General features: G+C 36.1%; 2 protein-coding genes across 2 annotated transcripts; both read left to right on the forward strand.

The window, feature by feature from the left end:
* Positions 1-2,426: 2,426 nt before the first annotated feature.
* LOC122034789 (mitogen-activated protein kinase 3-like) lies at positions 2,427-3,645 on the forward strand. The gene is made up of 2 exons (XM_042594142.1): positions 2,427-2,855; positions 2,961-3,645. Exons 1-2 carry the CDS (start codon positions 2,625-2,627, stop codon positions 3,594-3,596), a joined length of 867 nt encoding a protein of 288 aa, XP_042450076.1. The 5' UTR covers positions 2,427-2,624; the 3' UTR covers positions 3,597-3,645.
* A 14,152-nt stretch (positions 3,646-17,797) lies between these two features.
* Positions 17,798-19,025, forward strand: LOC122034063 (mitogen-activated protein kinase 3-like). The gene is made up of 2 exons (XM_042593197.1): positions 17,798-18,223; positions 18,336-19,025. Exons 1-2 carry the CDS (start codon positions 17,798-17,800, stop codon positions 19,023-19,025), a joined length of 1,116 nt encoding a protein of 371 aa, XP_042449131.1.
* The last annotated feature ends 2,801 nt before the right edge of the window (positions 19,026-21,826 follow it).

Below are 21,826 nucleotides of genomic sequence, written 5' to 3' on the forward strand. Positions count from 1 at the left end.
GCAACATGGTGTTGCTGATTTCCTTATTGCTAATTTCTGGAAACCAGCAACACAAGTGCTGTTGGTTTATCTTTATGACCCTATTTATATTTATTATTTTCAATATGCCACATTGAAACTGTATATAATATCTGAAAATAATATATTTGTGATTTAACTTTTCAGTAATAATCTATAGTATTCTCTGTGAGCTCCTTAAGATAAATAAACAAACTGTTTGAAAGATAATACAACCAATCTTCTTATGATAAACAGATAAAAAGGCACAAAAGATCCATTACTGATCTCAAACACAAATGAACATCCATGATAAGACTAAACAATATAAGGAAGACGACCATTGCATAAGTATGAAACCTAGTGACAAAGAAAATGAATTTTTAGGAGCAATTAGGGAGTCAGAGCTTCCTTGAAAAGGTAACTGCTCACTACTCAGGGTGTCTGGATGAGCTCCATAACTAATAGGAAAAATCATCTCATGCCTTGTTGGATCCAACTCTCTTTGGACGAAGTCGTGAAATGTCTCACTAAAGAGTTAAAACTAACCATGAGGTCAATCCACTAACATGCAATTGTGATTTTAGAATTAAAAGGCACCTCACGACCAAGAAGGTTTCGTTGAGATGCACTGCTTGAGTCTTCAATTGAGACTGGAGTGACTTTTGCGGAGAGGAACAAGTATTAAAAGAGAGTCCATGATATTCTACCTAACATCTGTTTAGCAACAAACTCTGTTAGTAGCATAATAACAATGGAATAATTTCAAAGGGAAAAAAATAATTGATAAACAATAAGTTGTAAAGCACAGGACTCTAGAAGTTCAAATAGGAGCTTCCACCAATCCATCACTCTCTTCTCGCGTCCTTTAACCAAATCACTCTGCAACATGTTCTCTACACCCATCTTCCTTAGGTTTCTCAATTTCCATTTTAATGGTACCCACTACTTCTTCACCCTCCTCATCTTCATGTATCTTCTTGACAATTTTCGACACTTTAGCTCCACCAAGCTCATCCTTTTGGCTACCAACACGTGATCTTTTCTCCTCCTCCGGTTCATTAAACCCATAACCATACAAATCAATACTCATCGCCTGAAAACCAACGTCCTTCCCCTTCATATTCGGGTCGACCCAACAAGGGTTTTTCGAATCGTCCATTGTCACCTCCTCAACCCTCTCCTCATTGTGGCAATTCCATTAAAGGAGACTCCTTTACGGTGCTTCTCACGCAAATCTAACAGGAAGTACTCAAGCACGATGGCTCTGTTAGCAAAGTTGTGCTACTGCGAGGGTTTCCAATTGTCCTCACTGACATTGGGCCCATCAGGATCTCCTAGTCACGGACTCGAGACGACCTTCCCGGGTAGGCGTGGCGCTCAAGAGCAGAAAGACAAGGAGGCAAAAAGGAGGAGAACGAGGACAATATGGTGTTGTGGTGCTGATTTCGGATGAACAATAATAGAGGAGGGAGGAGGATAAAATAAAAACTGAACTTAGTGAAGTTAAGTTGTTTAGATAATTCTAAAATCAAGTACTGAAATAGAAGAATACAAAATCATCTATGCATTTTGGTAAATTGCCAAAAAATATAAGTCTATTACCACTTTTACCAATTTAATGATTTATTTTTTTAAGGTGTACGTATGTTTAATAAAGAAAATGCATAATAGCCTAAGTAATTTTTCGAGAATATTAAATCACAGTTTTCTACAAATATTATTCGAGAAACACACATTTTTTCCTACTTTGTCTCGGTTCTAGATTTTGTGAGCAAAGATATTACCAGATTTGATTCTTATGCAGAAAATAATTATTATTATTAAAATGTACTGTATATATGGAAACAAATCTAGAAATTAATGTCAATTTTAAATTTGAAAAACGACAAACTTTTGATTGAGGCATTTGTCACATTTTAGAATTTCAAATAATAATAATCATTAGTTTTAAAAAAGTTACTCTAAATACAAATTTGGAAATATAAGAAGATAAGTTTCGTGAATCTAGATCTTATTCCTAATAAATTAATGTCAAATTAGAGTTCAAGAACTCACGTTACGAAAACATCGCTCTCTCACCGGAAACACTATAAAATATCGCTAGCCACTGAGATTACAAGCACCGGTGTCGCCCTAACTTCTTCACCTCCTGAATCAAGCGATCACTTCATATCTGCACTTGTTTTGTGGGATTCTCCGGAGGCTTCTTGCTCTCGCTCGGCACCCAGTGAGTCTTACTGCTCATCTTCTTACTGCCGGATTTGATTTGTGATTGATGTGTGAAATATGGTTCTTGAATAAAATCAACATAAAATCTTGTAGCTAGATATCGATCGGCTAATATATCTTTCATGAATTAATATCCTTACATAGTAGAGCAATATATCTTAATGTTTGTTGCTTCCGTTGGATTTACAAGACAGGACATGGCTATGGTATCTGTAGCGCACCTTCCATCAGGTTTTGAGAATAAAGGAAAAAGTTATTATATTATAGGGTGAACTGTACTATTTGAGATCGATACTAAATATATACCTATCGGGCCCATCGGGAGAGGCGCTTATGGCATCGTCTGTTCGTCGATTGACCGTGAAACAAAAGAGAAAGTTGCTCTCAAGAAGATAATGAACACCTTTGAAAATTCCATCCGTCCATTGAGGATTCTAAGGGAGATCAAGCTTTTGAGACAGCTGAAGCATGATAATATCATCACACTAAAGGATGTCATGGTAACTCCCAACAGGAGATCATTCAGAGACGTTTACCTAGTCTTTGAACTTATGGATACGGATTTGTACGAGATCATCCAATCACCTCAGCCTCTTTCCTATTACCAATGTCAATGCTTCCTCTTTCAGGTATGCATTCACTATGAAAAGATTAATTGGAATATATATATATATATAAAAGATTTTATTACCAACAATATAATCAATAACAATGAATTAATTTTCTTAATGCAATTGCTTCGAGGACTGAAGTATCTTCACTCGGCAAACGTAATTCACAGAGACTTGACGCCAGAGAACCTTTTTGTCAATTGCGTCGATTGCAAGCTTAAGATCGGTGATTTCGGGCTGGCTCGTTCCATGATTCAGAGTGGCCGAGGAATGAGTTCATATATTGTTACTCAAAAGTATCGAGCACCAGAGCTGCTCGTTTGCTCAAATAGATACGATACTTCCATTGATATGTGGTCTGTCGGTTGCATTCTAGCCGAGCTACTTGGGCGCAGACCTCTCTTTTCCGGCACTGACGATATCAACCAGCTCGAGCGCATTGTCAGTGTTCTTGGCGTTAAGGGCGATGTTGATATCAACTTCGTTGACAATGAACATGCTCGCAAGAACATCAAGTCACTGCCACATGGTCTCGGCATTCCTTTAGCTAGCATATACCCCCATGCCAATCCCTTGGCCATCGACTTGCTGAAGAAGATGTTAGTTTTTGATCCATCAAAGAGAATCGATGTCACTGAGGCACTGCAACATCCTTATATGGCTTCATTCTACGACCCCTGTTTGATCCTGCTGCCGATGGCCCCGTCGATCATGGTTTTGAAGACGATGTCGAGGAAGACGCAATCAGAGAGATGATGTGGGAGGAGATGCTTTTCTATCACCAAGAAAGAGAAGTTGCTTCCAGAGCCTAAAGATTCTTTGCAAGTGATCTTCAAACAACATTAGACCGTGTTACGAGTATTTAGCACAGAATTTGCTGCTTTATTTCTCTACTGTGACCTAACCTTGAAAATAGTTTTGATTGTGTGATTTCTCACTTTTTTGTGTGTGAATTTGTTGTACATGTACAAAGCTAATTAATTTCTGTTGCAAGATTTGAAGAATGTATAGAAAATACTACTGATCTTTCATGTGCCATCAAACTTGGTTACAATAAAATTCACTACAGCAGATGAAGTCCTACAATTTCTCCTTCATCTTTATTCCCATAGGTCCATTTTAACGGCTAAGATCTATGACTTTAAATTGGGCTTCGTAAAGAAAATTCACCGTAGCACATATGATCCCATACGAACAGCCGCAATGAACGATGACATACGAACAACACGATAAATCTGGACCGAAAATGCCAAATTAAATAGATTGTGTGCCTTAGTTGACCATTGATGTTAAAGGAGTTTTTTTTTTTGACCGGTTCTGCAGCAATTCGATCCCGTGGCAGGTAAATAGACTAAGCATATAGAAACGGTAAAAGTATGAATAAAAAAAAACAATGTGCTTCAACCAAAAAGAAAAAAATAAAATAAAATTTAGCTCATAAACCAGTTTCTTTCATCCGACCAATTAATTGTTGAATGATTTTGTATCCTATTTGCATCGACAGAGTTTATCCCCCTCATCAAACCTCCCTCATCAATCGTCCACAGACTATTAAGTAGCAAATCTTCATATTGATGGACAAACTTCTAGAACCAACGCACAATTTGATCCGTGAGTAATCCTCTAGATTATAAGCCTGGCATGATCACTGATTCATTATTAAGCCTCATGACAAAAAATTAAATTTAAAAGTACTAATCCATTTTGACAATTATAAATTATAGATTTGGTTGTGTGTGTTTGTGTCAACAATGCATAGAAATAAAATGAAAGAGCATAGTATTAAGTCCTAACATGTATCGATAGCAAAAGGGTTGTGCAATTTTCTTCTCAGCTAAGCATGATAATACCAAAGAAGTTTGATTGACTTCGATGGACATTGTAATATATGCAATGTTTGACTTGGGATAGTTTAGAGCATAATGTAGCTTTGCCATCAGTGTTTACTTGGATGGATTTTTAAAAGAGCAGGAGAGCATGATCTCCAAGCCTACACTACTCTCGGCTGTTTACCTACCTCAAAAGAAGAGGAAAGATTGTATTAGGAATTGATTTCCTCGACATCTTTTCCTTATTTTGTTGTCATCTCAACCAAAAGTCAAGAAAGGCATAAATGTGAATTCATGAAAAAATATGGATTATTAACTCATTCAAATGAGTTGAATAAGAAAAAGCCTTGATATAATCTGCTAACAAAATAATGTGAGGATTAGTAAAGTTCCTAATGACTCAAGGGTTTGGGATAAAAGATCTTATTTTTTATTCAATAGGATATCCCATAGATCACCAGTTGGGTTTGGGTTAGTTGAATCTGTTGGTGCGGGTAGCACTAACGGTCTAACCCAGATTTTGATAAATGACAAATAGGTTAAGTTAGTTGTGTTGTTGTCTGACACTTTGAGTGCGGTCGAGAGGGTCAGGGCATGTGTGGCCAGACGGGGGCTGTTGGCACGTACAAGCGTGACATCGGAATCGATGGCCAATACGGAGGTAGTCCAAGGTCGGGTCGGGCTCGACGGCCACGGCGGCGAATGACGGACGCGACTGGATCGAGCGTCCACCGCGATGGGACCTGCGGTAGTGACAAGCGGACTGACGCGGTGTCGGTCAGGTCAATTGACCGGACGTCTGGCGTGTAAGTAAGTAAGTCAGAGGGGAGGTGATCGGGGCGTGTTCCGTGGAAGGAACATTAGGCGTCGATCGCTTAGATCCATTTCGGATATCTAAGTCGAGATCGTGACTAGATTCCGGTCTCGGAAGGAATCATCTATTACTCTTGATGCTAATTTTATTACTTAGCGTGTCGTAAAAATGTGCTAACAAAGCGTCTGCGGGTTTATTTGCCCTCGGACTAAATCGCTGCGTAGGGAGCATAGAGCAGTGATCGAACGGCGCGAATCGGGCCCTGAAGGAGCAGTCCGCGCCGGCAGCTCGATCGACGTTGACACTGGAGCACTTGTTGGGAGGTACGTCGATTTCGACATTCAAGCCAAGGATCCGCGCCGGGCCGGCATATAAAAAGAAGCCAGGCGGGAGCTTCAAAATATCGATCTTCGAGAACTCTCGAGTCCAATCACTCTGCTGTGCCGCTCAGCGACGCTCACAAGCAACCGACTCCTCGGCTCTCTTTTAATTCATTGTTTGTCGGTTAGCTTTGTTTTCTTTTCATTAGCAATATTTGTACGTAAATTGTAATTATCGAATTGTAGTGAATTGCTCCAGAAAGTACTCGGAGTACGGCACGCCAGTAGTCTCGAGGCTCGACCGAAGATAAAAAACGATGTTCATCTCTTTACTTCTTTACTTTTCTTAACTCGAGATTTTCAATCGATATTCACCATCGAATTCAACGGTCTTACAAGTGGTATCAGTACCGCTGATTTGGTGCAACCACCAATCAGACGGGGGTGAAATCATTTTTTAACAATTCCAAACTGATATTATTATCTTTTTGGAAGATTTTTTTCGTTGCATTTAAAATCTAAATTGGTACAACACCAACTTAGAGTTTCTATTTCTCCCGATTGCTAATCCAAGACGAAGTCTTGGGATTTTCGATTAATTTAGTGTGTGCGAGAAGGCTTCAGCACAGTACGTCCTCCCCTATTCAACGGGGATGACTTTTCGTACTGGAAGAGGAGAATGGAGGTCTACATGAAGACAGACTACGACCAATGGATGAGCGTCACAAGGGCTTACAAAATTCCAGTAGACAACTCCGGGAACATAGTAGACCCTGAAGACTGGACAAATGATATAAAGAAAAAGGCATCAATTGAAAACAAAGCCATCAATACTCTACACTGCGGACTAACACGAGAAGAACTGAACCGGGTCGGACCGCATCAAAACGCTAAGGAGCTTTGGGATAAACTAATCGAGCTGCACGAAGGAACAAGCGACGCGAAGGTAACAAAAAGAGATTTGCTGTTAAATAAAATTTTTAATATAAAAATGCAGGAAGGAGAAACGGCAAGTCAGCTCCAATATCCTCAACGGTCTCCACGCGATAGGCCACCAAATGGAGAACCGAGACTTAATCAGGTACGCGTTAAATGCCTTTCCGCGAAACAATTTGTGGGCATCAATCGTAGATGCCTACAAAATTTCAAAAATTTATCTAAATTAAAATTGGATGAACTCTTTTGTGAATTAGAACTTCATGAGCAAACTAACGCCGGGTCGAGAAAGATGTAGCTTTATTTGCGGGTTCCTCTAAAGAAAAGAAGAACAAGCCCGAATCAAGAAGATTCCGATCAAGACTCAAGACGAAGAACACCTGGTGAAGTAAGGAAAATGTTCACCAGGAAAAAGAGAAGCTTCAGCAAACAGGATCTTCAGAAGATCAGTTCGCCAGCCGACTCAAGAAATGTCACATGTTTCGGATGTAACAAAAAGGGGCACTACAAGAACGAATGCCCAAGATTGAAACTTGACAAACCAAAGTCAACAAAGAAGAAAGCCCTCAAAGCAACATGGGACGATTCCTCCTCAGACGAATCGGAGGGAGAAAGGCAAAAGCACCAAAGTCACCTCGCGCTGATGGCTCGCGAAGCTGAAACGGAAGACGAATCAGAGGAATCGGAAGACGGGTCCGAACCCGAATCGAGCCACGAGTCCGCACTCGTTTCCGAAGGTTCCGAAGAGGTATACCTAAACTTAAATTGTAAATTCTTTAGAATTATCTCGTGTTTAAATAAAAAATTAGTTAAATTGGAAAATAAAAAAAAATCGCTTCTTGAGGAAAATCAAAACCTCAAGGAACAATTAAAAAATTCGAATCCAACTCAAGATCGAACACTTGAGGAAGAGAATTTATCATTAAAAAATGAAATTAATAAGTTAAAAGAATTGTTGGAAAAATTCACAACAAGATCTAAAAATTTAGATTTAATTCTAAATAACCAAAAGGTATGCTATAATAAAACCGGACTTGGATATAAGTCAAACTCAAACAAAACCTTTAAATCATTATTAACCCAACACAAAGCAACTAAACAAGCTTGGGTCCCGAAAGCAACGCAAGTAGGACTTAATCAATTCTATATACCTAAAGATAAAATACATTATATAAACTTGAATAAATCGGATCAAAAACTAAAATATAAATCTAAATTAAAATCAAAATTCAAAACTCAACAAAATTTAGATTATCACCGAGTTGATTATAACTATAAAAGAATCGACACAAACCCAAAATCTAAATTAATGGCCAATAATTTAGGGGAGGCTCCTGAATAGCTGGCACCTCCAAAACTAACCTACCCGACAGGGTAACCCAAAACAAACTAACCCGGCAGGGTAATTAGGATTAGTTAAAGAGAGACCAAGTTTAACTTGACTCATGGTACTGGTGAAGTTTTTGGATGATAGTACGTTAGGGAAGCTTGGGCATCGCATGTCTAGAAAGATATGGCTTCGATCTGGTGCATTTGGCCAAGTGGAACTGACCGAAGCTACCCCTTACGGATCCTAACTAGGTAGACCAAGGTTTAGTACTAAGCTCCGTGGATAGGACTATTCGGAAAACCTCGAAGGGTTGGTTACTTCTAATGATGTCCAGGTGACTCACCAAGCTTAGAAGTTTATCCGAAGAATGCCTATTTGTTGAGACCAAAGCTAAACCTGAATCTAACACAAGTTAAACCAAACTCTGTAATTAAATCTAATTCATCTCACAAAATTATAGAATTCCCTGATTGATAATCTAGATCGGGTGAGATGAATAAGGATCAAATTAATTTTCAAATTAAATTAAAATTAATTTTCAAATTTCAAATTAAATTAAAATTGATTAAAATTAAATTTCGAATTTCAAATTGAATTTCAAATTCAAATTATAATAACTTTAAAAACCATTTTAAAAATTCTTTAAAAACTATTTTAAAAATTCTTTAAAAACTATTTTAAAAATTCTTTAAAAAACTATTTTTAAAATTCTTTAAAAACTATTTTTAAAATTCTTTAAAAACTTTTTTAAAAAATTCTATTAAAACATTTTAAAAAATTATTTTAAAAACTCTTTTAAAAATCATTTTAAAAACTTTTAAAAATTCTTTAAAAATTATTTTAAAAACTCTTTTAAAAATCATTTTAAAAAACTTTAAAAAATTCTTTTAAAAATTCTTTTAAAACATTTTAAAAATTATTTTAAAAACTCTTTTAAAAATCATTTTAAAAACTTTAAAAAATTCTTTTAAAAATTCTTTTAAAACATTTTAAAAATTATTTTAAAAACTCTTTTAAAAATCATTTTAAAAACTTTAAAAAATTCTTTTAAAAACTCTTTTAAAACATTTTAAAAAATATTTTAAAAATCATTTTAAAACTATCTAAAAATTTTGTATCATTTTGAAAAATTCTTCTTAATTTTTTCACTATAATGAAATAGTAATAATAAATTGTTTCTATAGATTATTTTTTTGACTTTAAACTCATTTTTAATCTTAAACATCATTTTAACCTTAAAATTAATTTTTAATTTGACTTAACTAAAAATTAAATCTTAAAATAAAACTTAATATTGAAATTACAATTAAAATTAAAATTTTTTAACTTAAACTTAAAATTAAACTTAAACTTAAATTAACCACTAATATTAATTTAAATCTAAAATCAAAACTGAATCAAACATATGTTAATTGACATAAAACATATTATAAAAATCATTTTAAATTCCTTTTAACTGCTGTTTTAGAAATCCCTTTAAATTTTTTTTTAATAATAATAATAATTATAACTAACACTTTCATTGACCAGCTCAATCAAGTAATATGAAATTTAAATTATTTCACTAAGTATTAAATTATTAAATCAAGTAAAAACTAATCAATAAATTATTGATAATGCTTAACTGTTATTGAATTAATAAAATCTTATCTTATTTAACCTTAAACTAAAGTTAAGCACCTGAATCTAAAATTAATTAATTAATCAAATTCAAATAAACAGTTATACCAAGGATACAGAGATAATAATATATGTATTAGACAAATGTGTTAGGGCTTTGAAATTTAACACAACCAAACCTTAGTATTAAATGGGAGATATTAAATTAAGGGGAGTAACCAATTCAGGGGGAGGTTCAATTTCTTTTAAATCCCCTAGAAAAATTAATAAATAAGGAGGATTAATAAATTAAAGGAATATCAAATTAAAGGAATATCAAATTCAGGGGGAGGTTCATTTTTTAATTATCTCCTTAAGCGTTATTTTTTAATCTTCTCTTTAGAAAATTCTACCTCATTTAAAAAAAAAAATTACTTTGAACATTTTTAGCAAATATTTTCAAACTTTTAAGTATCAAGTTCAGGGGGAGAAATAAAACTAATTCAGTTTTTCAAATCGAATTTTAAACTTAATTTTGAAAATCAAAGTTTAAAAACAACTTGTTTAAAATTGTGAAATTTTTTACAAAAATTTGAAAGTTTGAAAGGTTTTGAATCTAATACTTTTAAACTTTGAAAATTTGATTTTGAAAAACAAATTTTACAAAAATATTCTAAAAATATGATCTTACTTTTACCAAACTCCTTTGAAAACTAAAAGTAAAGATTTAAATTTAATTTAACTTTACTTTGAAAATTGTCCTGAATCTAGTTCTTAAAATTTGATTTTACTTAGTTTTGACAATTTGATTTGAAGGTTACAAAAATTATTTTACAAACTAAGCTTCTCAAAATCATTTTCCTTGATTTTGAAAATTGAATCTTTTACAAACTTAGTGTTGAAAAATAAATTTCAATTAGTTTTGAAAAATAGATTTTTCAAACTTAGTTTTGAAATTTTGGTTTTGAAAACTTATGTTTGAAAAGCGTTTCAAAGTTGAAACTTGTTTTGAAAATTTAATCTTGAAAGTTAGACCTTATACACTTATGTTTGAAAATTAAACTTAAAAGTTTTCAAATCTTTATACTCCCCCCAGTCAACTTGATCTTTTCTTGGATTTAAAAATTATACTTTTGTCCTTGAATCCTGAACCAAACTCAGTTATTTTTCAAGATTAAGTTTATTGTTTTAAGTAACTCTACACTATGATTGTTTACCCTTGTTTTTTTTGATGAATGCCAAAGGGGGAGAAGGGTTAGGTGGTTAAGTTAGCTAAACCAATTTAACTTTAAAACCACACAAATGCATGTTGTTTCGTACATATGCTTTCACTAACTTAACCATGTTGTCATTCCATCAAAAAGGGGAGATTAGGTCTAACTCATGTTTTGATAAATGACAAATAGGTTAAGTTAGTTGTGTTGTTGTTCGACACTTTGATCGAGTGTGTGGAGAGAAGTCCGACGTCACTCTGACCGGCATGTCGAAGTCTGTCGAGTCCGCCAGTCGGGGCTAGTTCTGGAACGGGTAAGGGTCCACGCTCAAGACCGCCTGCGGTCGGCGGGTACGCAGACTTCAGTCGGCAGCGCTGACAGACAACGGCGACAGGTCGCCGGTAAGAAACGTCGTGAGTCGGACGGGAAGGTCGGTGGCCGAGTCGTCGTCAGTGTAAGTGGTAAGTCAGCAAGTTGGGATCTGAGTTCCGGGAAGGGAACATTAGGCCGATCGGCTTAGATCCATTTCGGATATCTAGTCGAGATCGTGACTAGATTCGGTCTCGGAGAGGAATCTAAGTCATACTCTTGATGCTAATTTTTATTACTTAGCGTATCAGTAAAATGCTAACACCTGCAACTTGCTCGGTTTATTTGCTGTTGCAAGCAGGAAGGATACTCGGGCCCGGAGGCTCCGGGGAAGGGGATGGAAGGTGCAGGAGGCAAATTTTATCCAGCGTTGACACTGCTGGTTGGGAGCGTCACATTTTCGGATCGCCAGCCGAAGGATCGAGCAGAGAGAAAAGAAGCCAGCGGGAGCTTCAAAATATCGATTCGAGAACTCGAGTCGTCAATCAGCCTCTGCTTGGCTCAGCTCACAAAGCTCACGACGACTCGGCTTTTAATTCATTGTTTGTCGGTTAGCTTTGTTTTCTTTCTTTTCATTAGCAATATTTGTACGTAAATTGTAATTATCCGAATTGCTAGTGAATTGCCCAACGAAAGTACTCAAGGAGTACGGGCCTTCGAGTAGGAGTCGTCACAGGCTCCGAACGAAGTAAAAATCAACAGTGTTCATCTCTTTACTTCTTTACTTTTCCGCTGCGTCTTAACTCGAGATTTTCGAATCGATATTCACCCCCCCTCTATCGAATTCAACGGTCTTACAGAATCGAGTTGATTAATGTTACTAATTTTAAATAATTTTATGTAAAACAGTGCACAACAATCTTTGCTAAACTTTAGAATTATGAACATTAAAACATACAAACGAGGGAAAAAACACACCATGAAAGATCTTTGCAGAATCTCAGAAAATGCTGCTCCAATTAGCATACAAAGGATCATCAAAAAGCTCTAAGAACCACCTGTACAACTGTCTAACAAAGGATCATTGACTGAGGTTATTGTTTACTAACAAAATATAGCAATTATCATATAGATGTTAGGAGAAAATGCCAGTGGTACACAAAATAACAAAAATTCTGGTGGTTTTTTAAAGTTCAGTATTTCTAATAAGAAGAAACTCAGACCTAAAAGATCTTTTTAAAATAGGAACTAAAAGAGTTGTTGATCCCCCTTGTCAGCCATGCTTATGATCTTAAGCAGCTCAGGGGCATTTTCTTCATTTGGGAGAATAAAATTCTTGATAAACTTTGAATTTGGCAATATCAAGTAATTAAGCATGCTGAGTTTTGCACACAACCCTTTGGACTTCAAAATCTTCATAGCATGGAATCGAGGAATTACCTCTTCTCCAAACTATCCAACAGATGTGTTGGTTGATGCGCAATGCAAGAAGTGTTGGTGCAATATCCCTTAGGTCAAGGTTGACTGGTTTGACCAAGCTTGAGTCTTGGTCATAGTTTCGATGTTTGACAATACATGTAGACACATGGACAATGTAGGTGCAGTTGTTCATATGGGGAGATTTCGATCGGGGACCCATCGTGAATGAAAAGAGTCAAATGACGGATGGAAATCTCGGTGAGTGAAGCGGTGAAAGTCCTAGTGAGTGAAGCTAGGCGGATGGAAATCCTGGTGAGTGAAGCCGGTGAAAGTCCTAGTGGTGAAGCTGGCGCGTGAAGTCCGGTGAGTGAGCCGGTAGGCGGAGGAAAATCTCGTGAGTGAAGGTGAAAGACCTAGTGGTGAAGGCTAGTGTTGAAAACCCTAGTGAGTGTAGCTAGGTGAAAGTCCAAGTAGGTCAAGAGGTGCGGATACTTGGCATGAAAGAAAAGTCCAAGTGGGTCAGGTTGACCGACACTTGGTGAGGGAGTCCTAGCGGGGGTGACTAGATGCTAGGCATGACGTACCAACAAGTTAAGGTTGACCGGATGTTGGTTTGGGAGGTTTGAGACTTGGTTTTGGGCAAAAGCGTCCTCGGATCGATGGATCGATCCAGGCGAATCAATCGGTGCGATGGATCGATCTATCCGGCTGCAAGCGGATCGATCGGTGGATCGATCGAGAGGTCATCGATCGGTGAATCGATGGCTGATGCGGACTACGGTGCCGGATCGATCCGTAGATCGATCCGGGCTTTCGAGCAAGAGGTGCTGGATCGATCCAAAGCCTCCCGATCGATTGGGAATAATCGAATCGATTGGGATCCGACCGTTGAGTCGTATTTGAGCCATGCCGGCGTTATCTTCGGCACTTCTTCACCGATTCATTTCAGATCTTCCTCCACGACTCTTCTCAAGCTCGAGATCGCCATTCTTGAAGGTTCTTGGAGGCTCTTCCAAGTCAAGAGAGGCGGATCAAAGCAAGAAGAAGAAACTAGGGTTAGGTTTGTGCACTCATTGTAAGCTTGTAAGCTTGTATTTCTTTACTACCCTTTCTTCTTCTTGTATTGAGTCTTGTAGGGCTTCTCTGGTAGTTACCATAAAGGAGAGTTTCATTAGTGGAGGGTGCGGCGTGTGGATCCTTGGATTAGTCACCTCCTTGAGGTAGTAAAAACCAAGTGTTAGCGTGTTTGTATTTGTTTCTTTGTATTTCCGCTGCGCATCCTTGAAGAAACAAGCAACGCCGAACAACGAGCACGTGAAGAGCTATTCACCCCCCCCCCCTATAGCTACTTTTGGTCCTAACAAGAAGGCGTCAACCCAACTTCATTGATGAAAAACTCCATCTTTTTGTGTAATTCTTTTTGGGACACGCATAACATAGTCGGTGTCATTCTCACTGCAGTAAGAATCTCTGACTCCGTCAATCCAAACTTCATCAGGAGCTTGAACTTAGTGTTGACTATATCTTGACTAACCTTTCTAAGTGAATAAAGGGTCCATAAGAACATCTTAGAGTGTCGGGGAACCCCGAACTCATCAACTCTACGAACCAAAGCCCGTAGTGAATCCAGGCTTATAGGATGAAGCTGGGATTACTTCGCACAACGAGAGAAACTCTTTCTCGAGTAATTCCACATTCATTCCTTAAAAAATTCAGGTTAAGATTTACCCTCTTTTCGCTTCCTATGAACAGTCGTTGCTTCTTCAAACACTTAGAAGGACCTCTCTTGATCCAAGGAGGCATTCCCAAAATTGCAATTTGGGGAGACACTGCCGCGCACGCTTTTGTTAGTCATGTTTGTGTTTTTAGGGATGATATCGACAAGATCGGACTCAGTGAAGCCGATTTCGCGTTAAGATCGAAACTTCGGCGCGAGGTCTTCTCAACATTGCTGAAAAGCAGGCTGGGGAGCGTACAAAAGATCCTATCGAGGTGGGAGCCATGGAATCTGAGGAATTTAAGAACGACGTCAGGTTTTTCGATGGATTTGAGGTAGGCTAGGGATTTGGAGGCCCTGGACACCACGGCTTCCGACAAACCCCATGAGTTGACGAGTTGTTCCGCCATGGAAATGGTTGTTGGAAGAGAAGGACCACAAGGCGGCGGGGTCCGAAAGAGGAGACGGCAGCATTGCGGCGCACGATCGAGTGCAGCATTGCGGCGGCTCCAACACTCGCATTTCTGATCAAGTGTCGTTCCTAGGTAAAGTTTACAGGTTTAAAATGAGAAAGAGCGTGAGCGTGCTTTTTATTGAAATAATAATTAAAGAGTTGTCTTTTATTTATTTATTTATTATCAAAAGATATTTCATTATCGATCAGTAGATTTTTCATTTTTAAATTATTCTTATATTAGTGTAGCAATTATAATTCATATTCACTAAAATGTGAACCCTAAACCTTACATCCCTCCAAGTCAAAATACGGCAACTCCCACTCTAATTAACATTAAAAAATTATATTACGGTAGTTACAAATATGACTTCATTTCTTATCAATACAAATAAATATTATAATATAGCAGTACTTCGACTCTAATCAATAATAATTATATTATACTCCAGGAGCACAATGCAAGTGACAAGACATGAATGGCACGAACATGGGCAGATGTAAGGGGTGGTAGGCCTGGGTTGTAGCCTAGGCCTTCGTTTGCCCATTCTCTACTAAGTAGCATAGTAAAAAAAAATATTATGCCCAATGTATAAATTTAATTTAGCCTACCCCAAAACCCAATTTTCATTTTCCTCCCAAACTTTAAAAGCAATTGAATTATTGATCATTTATTTCATTTCATATGAGTCACGAGAGATACACAAGAAGCTGAAGGGCTAGGGTTTTGAGGAGTTGAGCCTGGAGGTAGGGGCAGAGCTTGAGAGTTGAGAGAAATTTTTCTTGAGGTAATAAAGTATGAATTTAATTCAAATAAAATTAGAAATTAGTTTATAATTCTCAATTTTTTTAATTTCAAGCCTGGAGCAGGGCAGAGGCGTAGAGCTTGAACCTTGAGAGAACTTTTTCTTGAGGTAATAAAATATGAGTTTAATTCAAATATAACTTGAAATTGGTTATAATTCTGGATTTGTTGGTTTCAATGGTTACTTGAGAGAAATATTTTTTCCCCATTTTTTGTTGGTTTCTAGAGATAGAGATTGTTTATGTATATGTGGATAATATAAATCTATAGATTATATTTAATTATTTATTCCTATCTAGATTAATATTTGTAGAATTTAAAATTAATGATGTATGACTATTCAATATTTAGTATTTATAGAATTATCAAAAAATTTTGTTGAAACTTCATGCTTCTTAAAATTGTATTTGTTATTCTAGTTTTGTTTGAGATTATGTAACTATCAATAATATAATTGGTTTGTTAAATAAGGGTTATTTTTGTAGATTGAAAATGAAAATCATACGAAAAGGAAAAAAAAACTTTATTATCTTTTTTTTTAAAAAAAAAAAACCAATATGAAGGTCCCTCAATTCCTAATATCCCCCTTCAGCGGCCACATCTTTTGAATTCATAGTCTTAGCTTTGTAATCCTATCATAAAACTATCTATTTCTATTGAACGTAATCCGAGAAAGAGGTAATTAATAAATATGTGAATATCCAATAAATGAATGAGGCCAGGTTCAACGAGCTTACCTAAATGCTAGGCCATATCAACTAAAACTTTTGACATATCAACGAACACAATTTGGTAAGCAGACACATAGATTCCGAGAACATTGGTATAATAAGTTTTAGTGGTTGGAATACTCTTCTTCGACAAATAAGGAATACTTTTCTTCGACACATTAAAGGAGTCTCCTTTAATGAAATTGTGGCAATTCCATTAAAGGAGACTCCTTTACGGTGCTTCTCGCACAAATCTAACATGAAGTAGTCAAGCATGATGGCTTCGTTAGTAGAGTTGTGCTCCTGCAAGGGTTTCCAATTGTCCTTACTGACATTGGGGCCCATCAGGAACTCCTAGTCACAGAACTCGAGATGGCCTTCCCTGACACGCGTGGCACTCAAGAGAAGAAAGACGAGGAGGCAAAAAGGGAGGAGATCGAGAGAGGGGCACAAGGACAATATGGTCTTGTGGTGCTAATTTTTGGATGAACAATAAGAGAGGAGGGAGGAGGATAAAATGAAAAATGGAGTTAGTGAGATTAAGTTGTTTGGATAATTCCAAAATCAAGTACTGAAATAGACAAAAAAAAAAAAAAAATACAAAATCATCTATGCATTTTGGTAAATTGCCGAAAAATATAAGTCTATTACCACTTTTACCAATTTAATGATTTAATTTTTTTTTTAAGGGGTAAGTATATTTAATAAAGAAAATGCACAATAACTTAAGTAATTTTTCGAGAATATTAAATCACAGTTTTCTACAAATATTTTTCGAGAAACACACGTTTTTTCCTATTTTGTCTCGGTTCTAGATTTTCGGAGCAAAGATATTACCAGATTTGAATCTTAAGCAGAAAATAATTATTATTATTAAAATATACTGTATATTTGGAAACAAATCTAGAAATTAATGTCAATTTTAAATTTGAAAAACGACAAACTTTTGAATGAGGCGCATTTGTCACATTTTAGAATTTCAAATAACAATAATAATTAGTTTTTAAAAAGTTACTCTAAATACAAATCTGGAAATATAAGAAGATTAGTTCCGAGAATCTCGATCTTATTCCTAATAAATTAATGTCAAATTAGAGTTTAAGAACTGACTTTACGAAAACATAGCTCTCTGCTGACACACTATAAAATATCGCTAGCCACTGAGATTACAAACATCTGCGTCGCCTTAACTTCTTCGTCTCCTGAATCGAGCGATCACTTCATATCTGCACTTGTTTTGCGGGATTCTCCACAGACTTCTTGCTCTCGCTCGGCACCCAGTAAGTCTTACTGCTCATCTCCTTGCTGTCAGATTTGATTTGTGATTGATGTGTGAAATATGGTTCCTGAATAAAATCAACATAAAACCTTGTAGCTAGATATCGATCGGCCAATATATCTTTTATGAATTAATCTCATTCTCTGAATTAATATCCTTAAATAGTAGAGCACTATATCTTAATATTGTTTGCTCCTTTCGTTGGATATACAGGACATGGCTATGGTATCGGTAGCGCATCCTCCACCAGGTTTTGAGAATAAAGAAAAGAGCTATTACACTATCGGGCGAACTGTACTATTTGAGATCGATACTAAATATATACCTATCGAGCCCATTGGGAGAGGCGCTTATGGCATCGTCTGTTCGTCGATTGACCGTGAAACAAAAGAGAAGGTTGCTATCAAGAAGATAATGAACACCTTTGAAAATCCCATCCGTCCATTGAGGATTCTGAGGGAGATCAAGCTTTTGAGACAGCTGAAGCATGATAATATCATCGCATTGAAGGACGTCATGATACCTCCCAACAGGAGATCATTCAGAGACGTTTACCTTGTCTTTGAACTTATGGATACGGATTTGTGCGAGATCATCCAAACACCTCAGCCTCTTTCCGATTACCAATGTCGATACTTCCTCTTTCAGGTATGCAGTCACTATGAAAATATTAATTGGAAAAAAGACTATATATATATATATAGAAGAATTTATTACCAACAATATAATCAATAACAATGAATTAATTTTCTTAATGCAGTTGCTTCGAGGACTGAAGTATCTTCACTCGGCCAACGTAATTCACAGAGACTTGAAGCCAGAGAACCTATTTGTCAATGGCGCCGATTGCAAGCTTAAGATCGGTGATTTCGGACTGGCTCGTTCCATGACTCAGAGTGGCCGAGGAATGAGTTCATATATTGCTACTCAATGGTATCGAGCACCAGAGCTGCTCGTTTGCTCAAATAGATACGATACTTCCATTGATATGTGGTCTGTCGGTTGCATTCTAGCTGAGCTACTTGGGCGCAGACCTCTCTTTCCCGGCACTGATGATATCAACCAGCTCGAGCTCATTGTTAGTGTTCTTGGCGTTAAGGGAGATGCTGATCTCAACTTTGTTGACAATGAACATGCTCGCAAGTACATCAAGTCACTGCCACTTAGTCTCGGCATTCCTTTAGCTAGCATATACCCCCATGCCAATCCCTTGGCCATCGACTTGCTTAAGAAGATGTTAGTTTTTGATCCATCAAAGAGAATCGACGTCACTGAGGCACTGCAGCATCCTTATATGGCTTCATTCTACGACCCCCTGTTTGATCCTGCTGCCAATGGCCCCGTCGATCTTGGCTTTGATGACGATGTCGAGGAAGACGCGATCAGAGAGATGATGTGGGAGGAGATGCTTTTCTATCACCAAGAAAGAGAAGTTGCTTCCAGAGCCTAAAGATTCTTTGCAAGTGATCTTCACACAACATTAGACCGTGTTTTGAGTATTTAGCACAGAACTTGCTGCTTTGTTTCTCTACTGTGACCTAACCTTGAGAATAGTTTTGATTGTGATTTCTTTTTTTTTTTTGTGTGTGAATTTGTTGTACATGTAAAAAGCTAATTAATTTCTGTTGCAAGATTTGCAGAATGTGTGTATTGCAACCAATTCAAGTTTTTGATGCTCAATTAGTAATTGATAAACTGTTGATTTTTGCGTAAATGAAAAATCTTAATTATGTTTCATAGTCGATGAACATTAATCAATTATACTGCTTACACTAAGGTGTAGTAGCCTAATAATCATATCGTCTCCAACTTTATCAAGGATGCATATGTATGCTTATTGAGGTGGGAATGGGATGGAACTTCAATTTGCTTCAAACTTTGTACCATGATGCGCGGGCTCAATCAAATCATAGTTGAAATATTCCTCAATGGTGCACGAGTCCGTCCAAATCAAACCGCGTTCTAAGCTTGTGTGGTTTCAATCAGGAGGAGCCGACTCTTACTTTATTTCACCCTGGGTAGGTTTGACTAGATTGTGCTTGCAGGCCTTGTGTTTATAAACATGTTTTACCATCATAGCATCACAATTGTATAGAAAATACTACTGATCTTTCATGTGCCATCAAACTTGGTTGTAGCAGATGAAGTCCTACAATTTCTCCTTCATCTTTATTCCCAAAGATCCATTTTTAATGGCTAAGCTCTATGACTTTAAATTGGGCTTCGTAAAGTAAATTCACCATAGCACATACGATCCCATATGAACAGCCGTAGTGAACGATGACATACGAACAGCACTATCGAGGTGGGAGCTGTGGAATCGCTGGGATATGAGGAATTTAAGAATGACGTCAGGTTTTTCGGTGGATTTGAGGTGGGCTAGGGATTTGGAGGTCCTGGACGCCACGGCTTCCGAGAAACCGCAGGAGTTGACGAGTTGTTCTGCAATGGAAATGGTTGTTGGAGCTGCTTTTACAGAGTAGGAAGAGAAGAGAAGGACCATAAGGCGACGGGGTCCAAAAGAGGAGGAGACAGCGACATTGCGACGCACGACCGAGCGCAGCATAGGCGGCTCCAACACTCACGTTTCTGATCATGTGTCGTTCCTGGGTTAAGTTTAATAGGGTTAAAATCATAAGGGAGTGGGTGTGCATTTTATTGTAATAATAATTAAAGAGATGTTTTTTATTTATTTATTATTTATTATCAAAAGATATTTCACTATCAGTCTGTAGATTTTTTATTTTTTTAATTATTCTTATTTTTAATATTAGTGTAGCAATTATAATTCATATTTACTAAAATATGAAACTTAAACCTTACAACCCTCCAAGTCAAAATATGACAATTTTCACTCTAATTAACATTAATAAATTATATTATAGTAGTTATAATTCATAGTTGTTATAAATATAACTTCATTTCATCAATACTGATAAATATTATAATGTAGTAGCATTTCATTTTAATCAATAATAATACCATTGTGTTCTAGGGACACCATGCAAGTGACAAGGCATGAGCAACGCTAACATAAGCATACGAGGGAATTGGGGTCAATTCCCAATAGAATATTTGTTCAACGTGATTAATTTCAGAAAGTTTTTTTGTAAATATCAGACCACTTAGTATTTTTTGAATTTATCTTGTTATTTTATTAAAAATCTCTCCCCTTTACTAACTACCTTTGGTGAAGTCTAAAATACATTTACATTAATGTCCTTTTTTTCTATTTACACTAAAAATAATTCCAAGGTTTATTAGTAATTCCACAAGCGAAACAAGCAGTGATCTAGAGTTCGAGACTCAGCTACAGCGTATTATTATGAATTTTTCTCATCATTAATTTTCTCTGGTTGTTTTATATAAAAAAAAATATAGTTCTATTTAGTCCCATATTTTAGAATTGACAACACTATGATCGAAGAAGTTTCTATAAATATTTTAGGTTGACAATATTAAAAAATATACTTTTCTTAGTTTTTTTTTACTAAGACGAGTATAATATTAAATTAAAATAATATTTTTACATAGGGAAGTCCGTTATAGTAGTTTGTTGATGAGATTCTCTAGCGTTACTATTTCATGGGTCTAACAAATTTTATCCAAATAATTAATACGCGTGTGCACGATTACACTTCTTTTAATGAAAGATGAGAAACTTCTATACGTCTGAATCAATCATCTATTAATTGATTTAAAGGGTACTTAAATTATCAAAAATAAATAAAAATAATATTATGTTATATTACAATTGTACTATAACTATTATAATTATGTAACTGCTCATAACTATTATAATCATCATATAGTAACTATGATCTTATAATTATTATAATACTAAAAGTACCAGAAATTTCATCAAATTATATGTATAGTAGCTAGATAGAATACCCTTTTAATAATAAATGAAAAAGAAATGTCACAATTCCTCCTTTTGATTTTTATGCCATTTTATTCTTTATTAATTTCTTTAAATAAATGCTATAAATTTTACAATTCAAATCTTCTTAAATAAATAAAAAAAAATGGGGAAAACTTGTGGTGCTTCCAATTTTATTTTCCAACACAATTTTTTTCAGTATATTTATGAATTTTTGAAAAGTAATAATCTCACTTGTTTTAATTTTAATAAAAATTCATTCATTTAATTACGTATAATTATGATTCAGTCCATACGTGTCGGCTACTATAGTATTAATACCTAGTAAATGCAATTTAAATAAGACATTTTATATAACCCTTTTTATT

Source organism: Zingiber officinale, chromosome 11B, assembly GCF_018446385.1.
Source record: "Zingiber officinale cultivar Zhangliang chromosome 11B, Zo_v1.1, whole genome shotgun sequence".
Taxonomy (NCBI): domain Eukaryota; kingdom Viridiplantae; phylum Streptophyta; class Magnoliopsida; order Zingiberales; family Zingiberaceae; genus Zingiber; species Zingiber officinale.

Bases quoted from the DNA above. Each gene is read 5' to 3' on its own strand.
- LOC122034063 (XM_042593197.1), top strand. From the start codon at position 17,798: ATGGTATCGGTAGCGCATCCTCCACCAGGTTTTGAGAATAAAGAAAAG. The intron at 18,224-18,335 runs GTATGCAGTCAC...TTCTTAATGCAG, and splicing joins GTCGATACTTCCTCTTTCAG to TTGCTTCGAGGACTGAAGTA.
- LOC122034789 (XM_042594142.1), top strand. From the start codon at position 2,625: ATGAACACCTTTGAAAATTCCATCCGTCCATTGAGGATTCTAAGGGAG. The intron at 2,856-2,960 runs CAGGTATGCATT...ATTTTCTTAATG, and splicing joins AATGTCAATGCTTCCTCTTT to CAATTGCTTCGAGGACTGAA.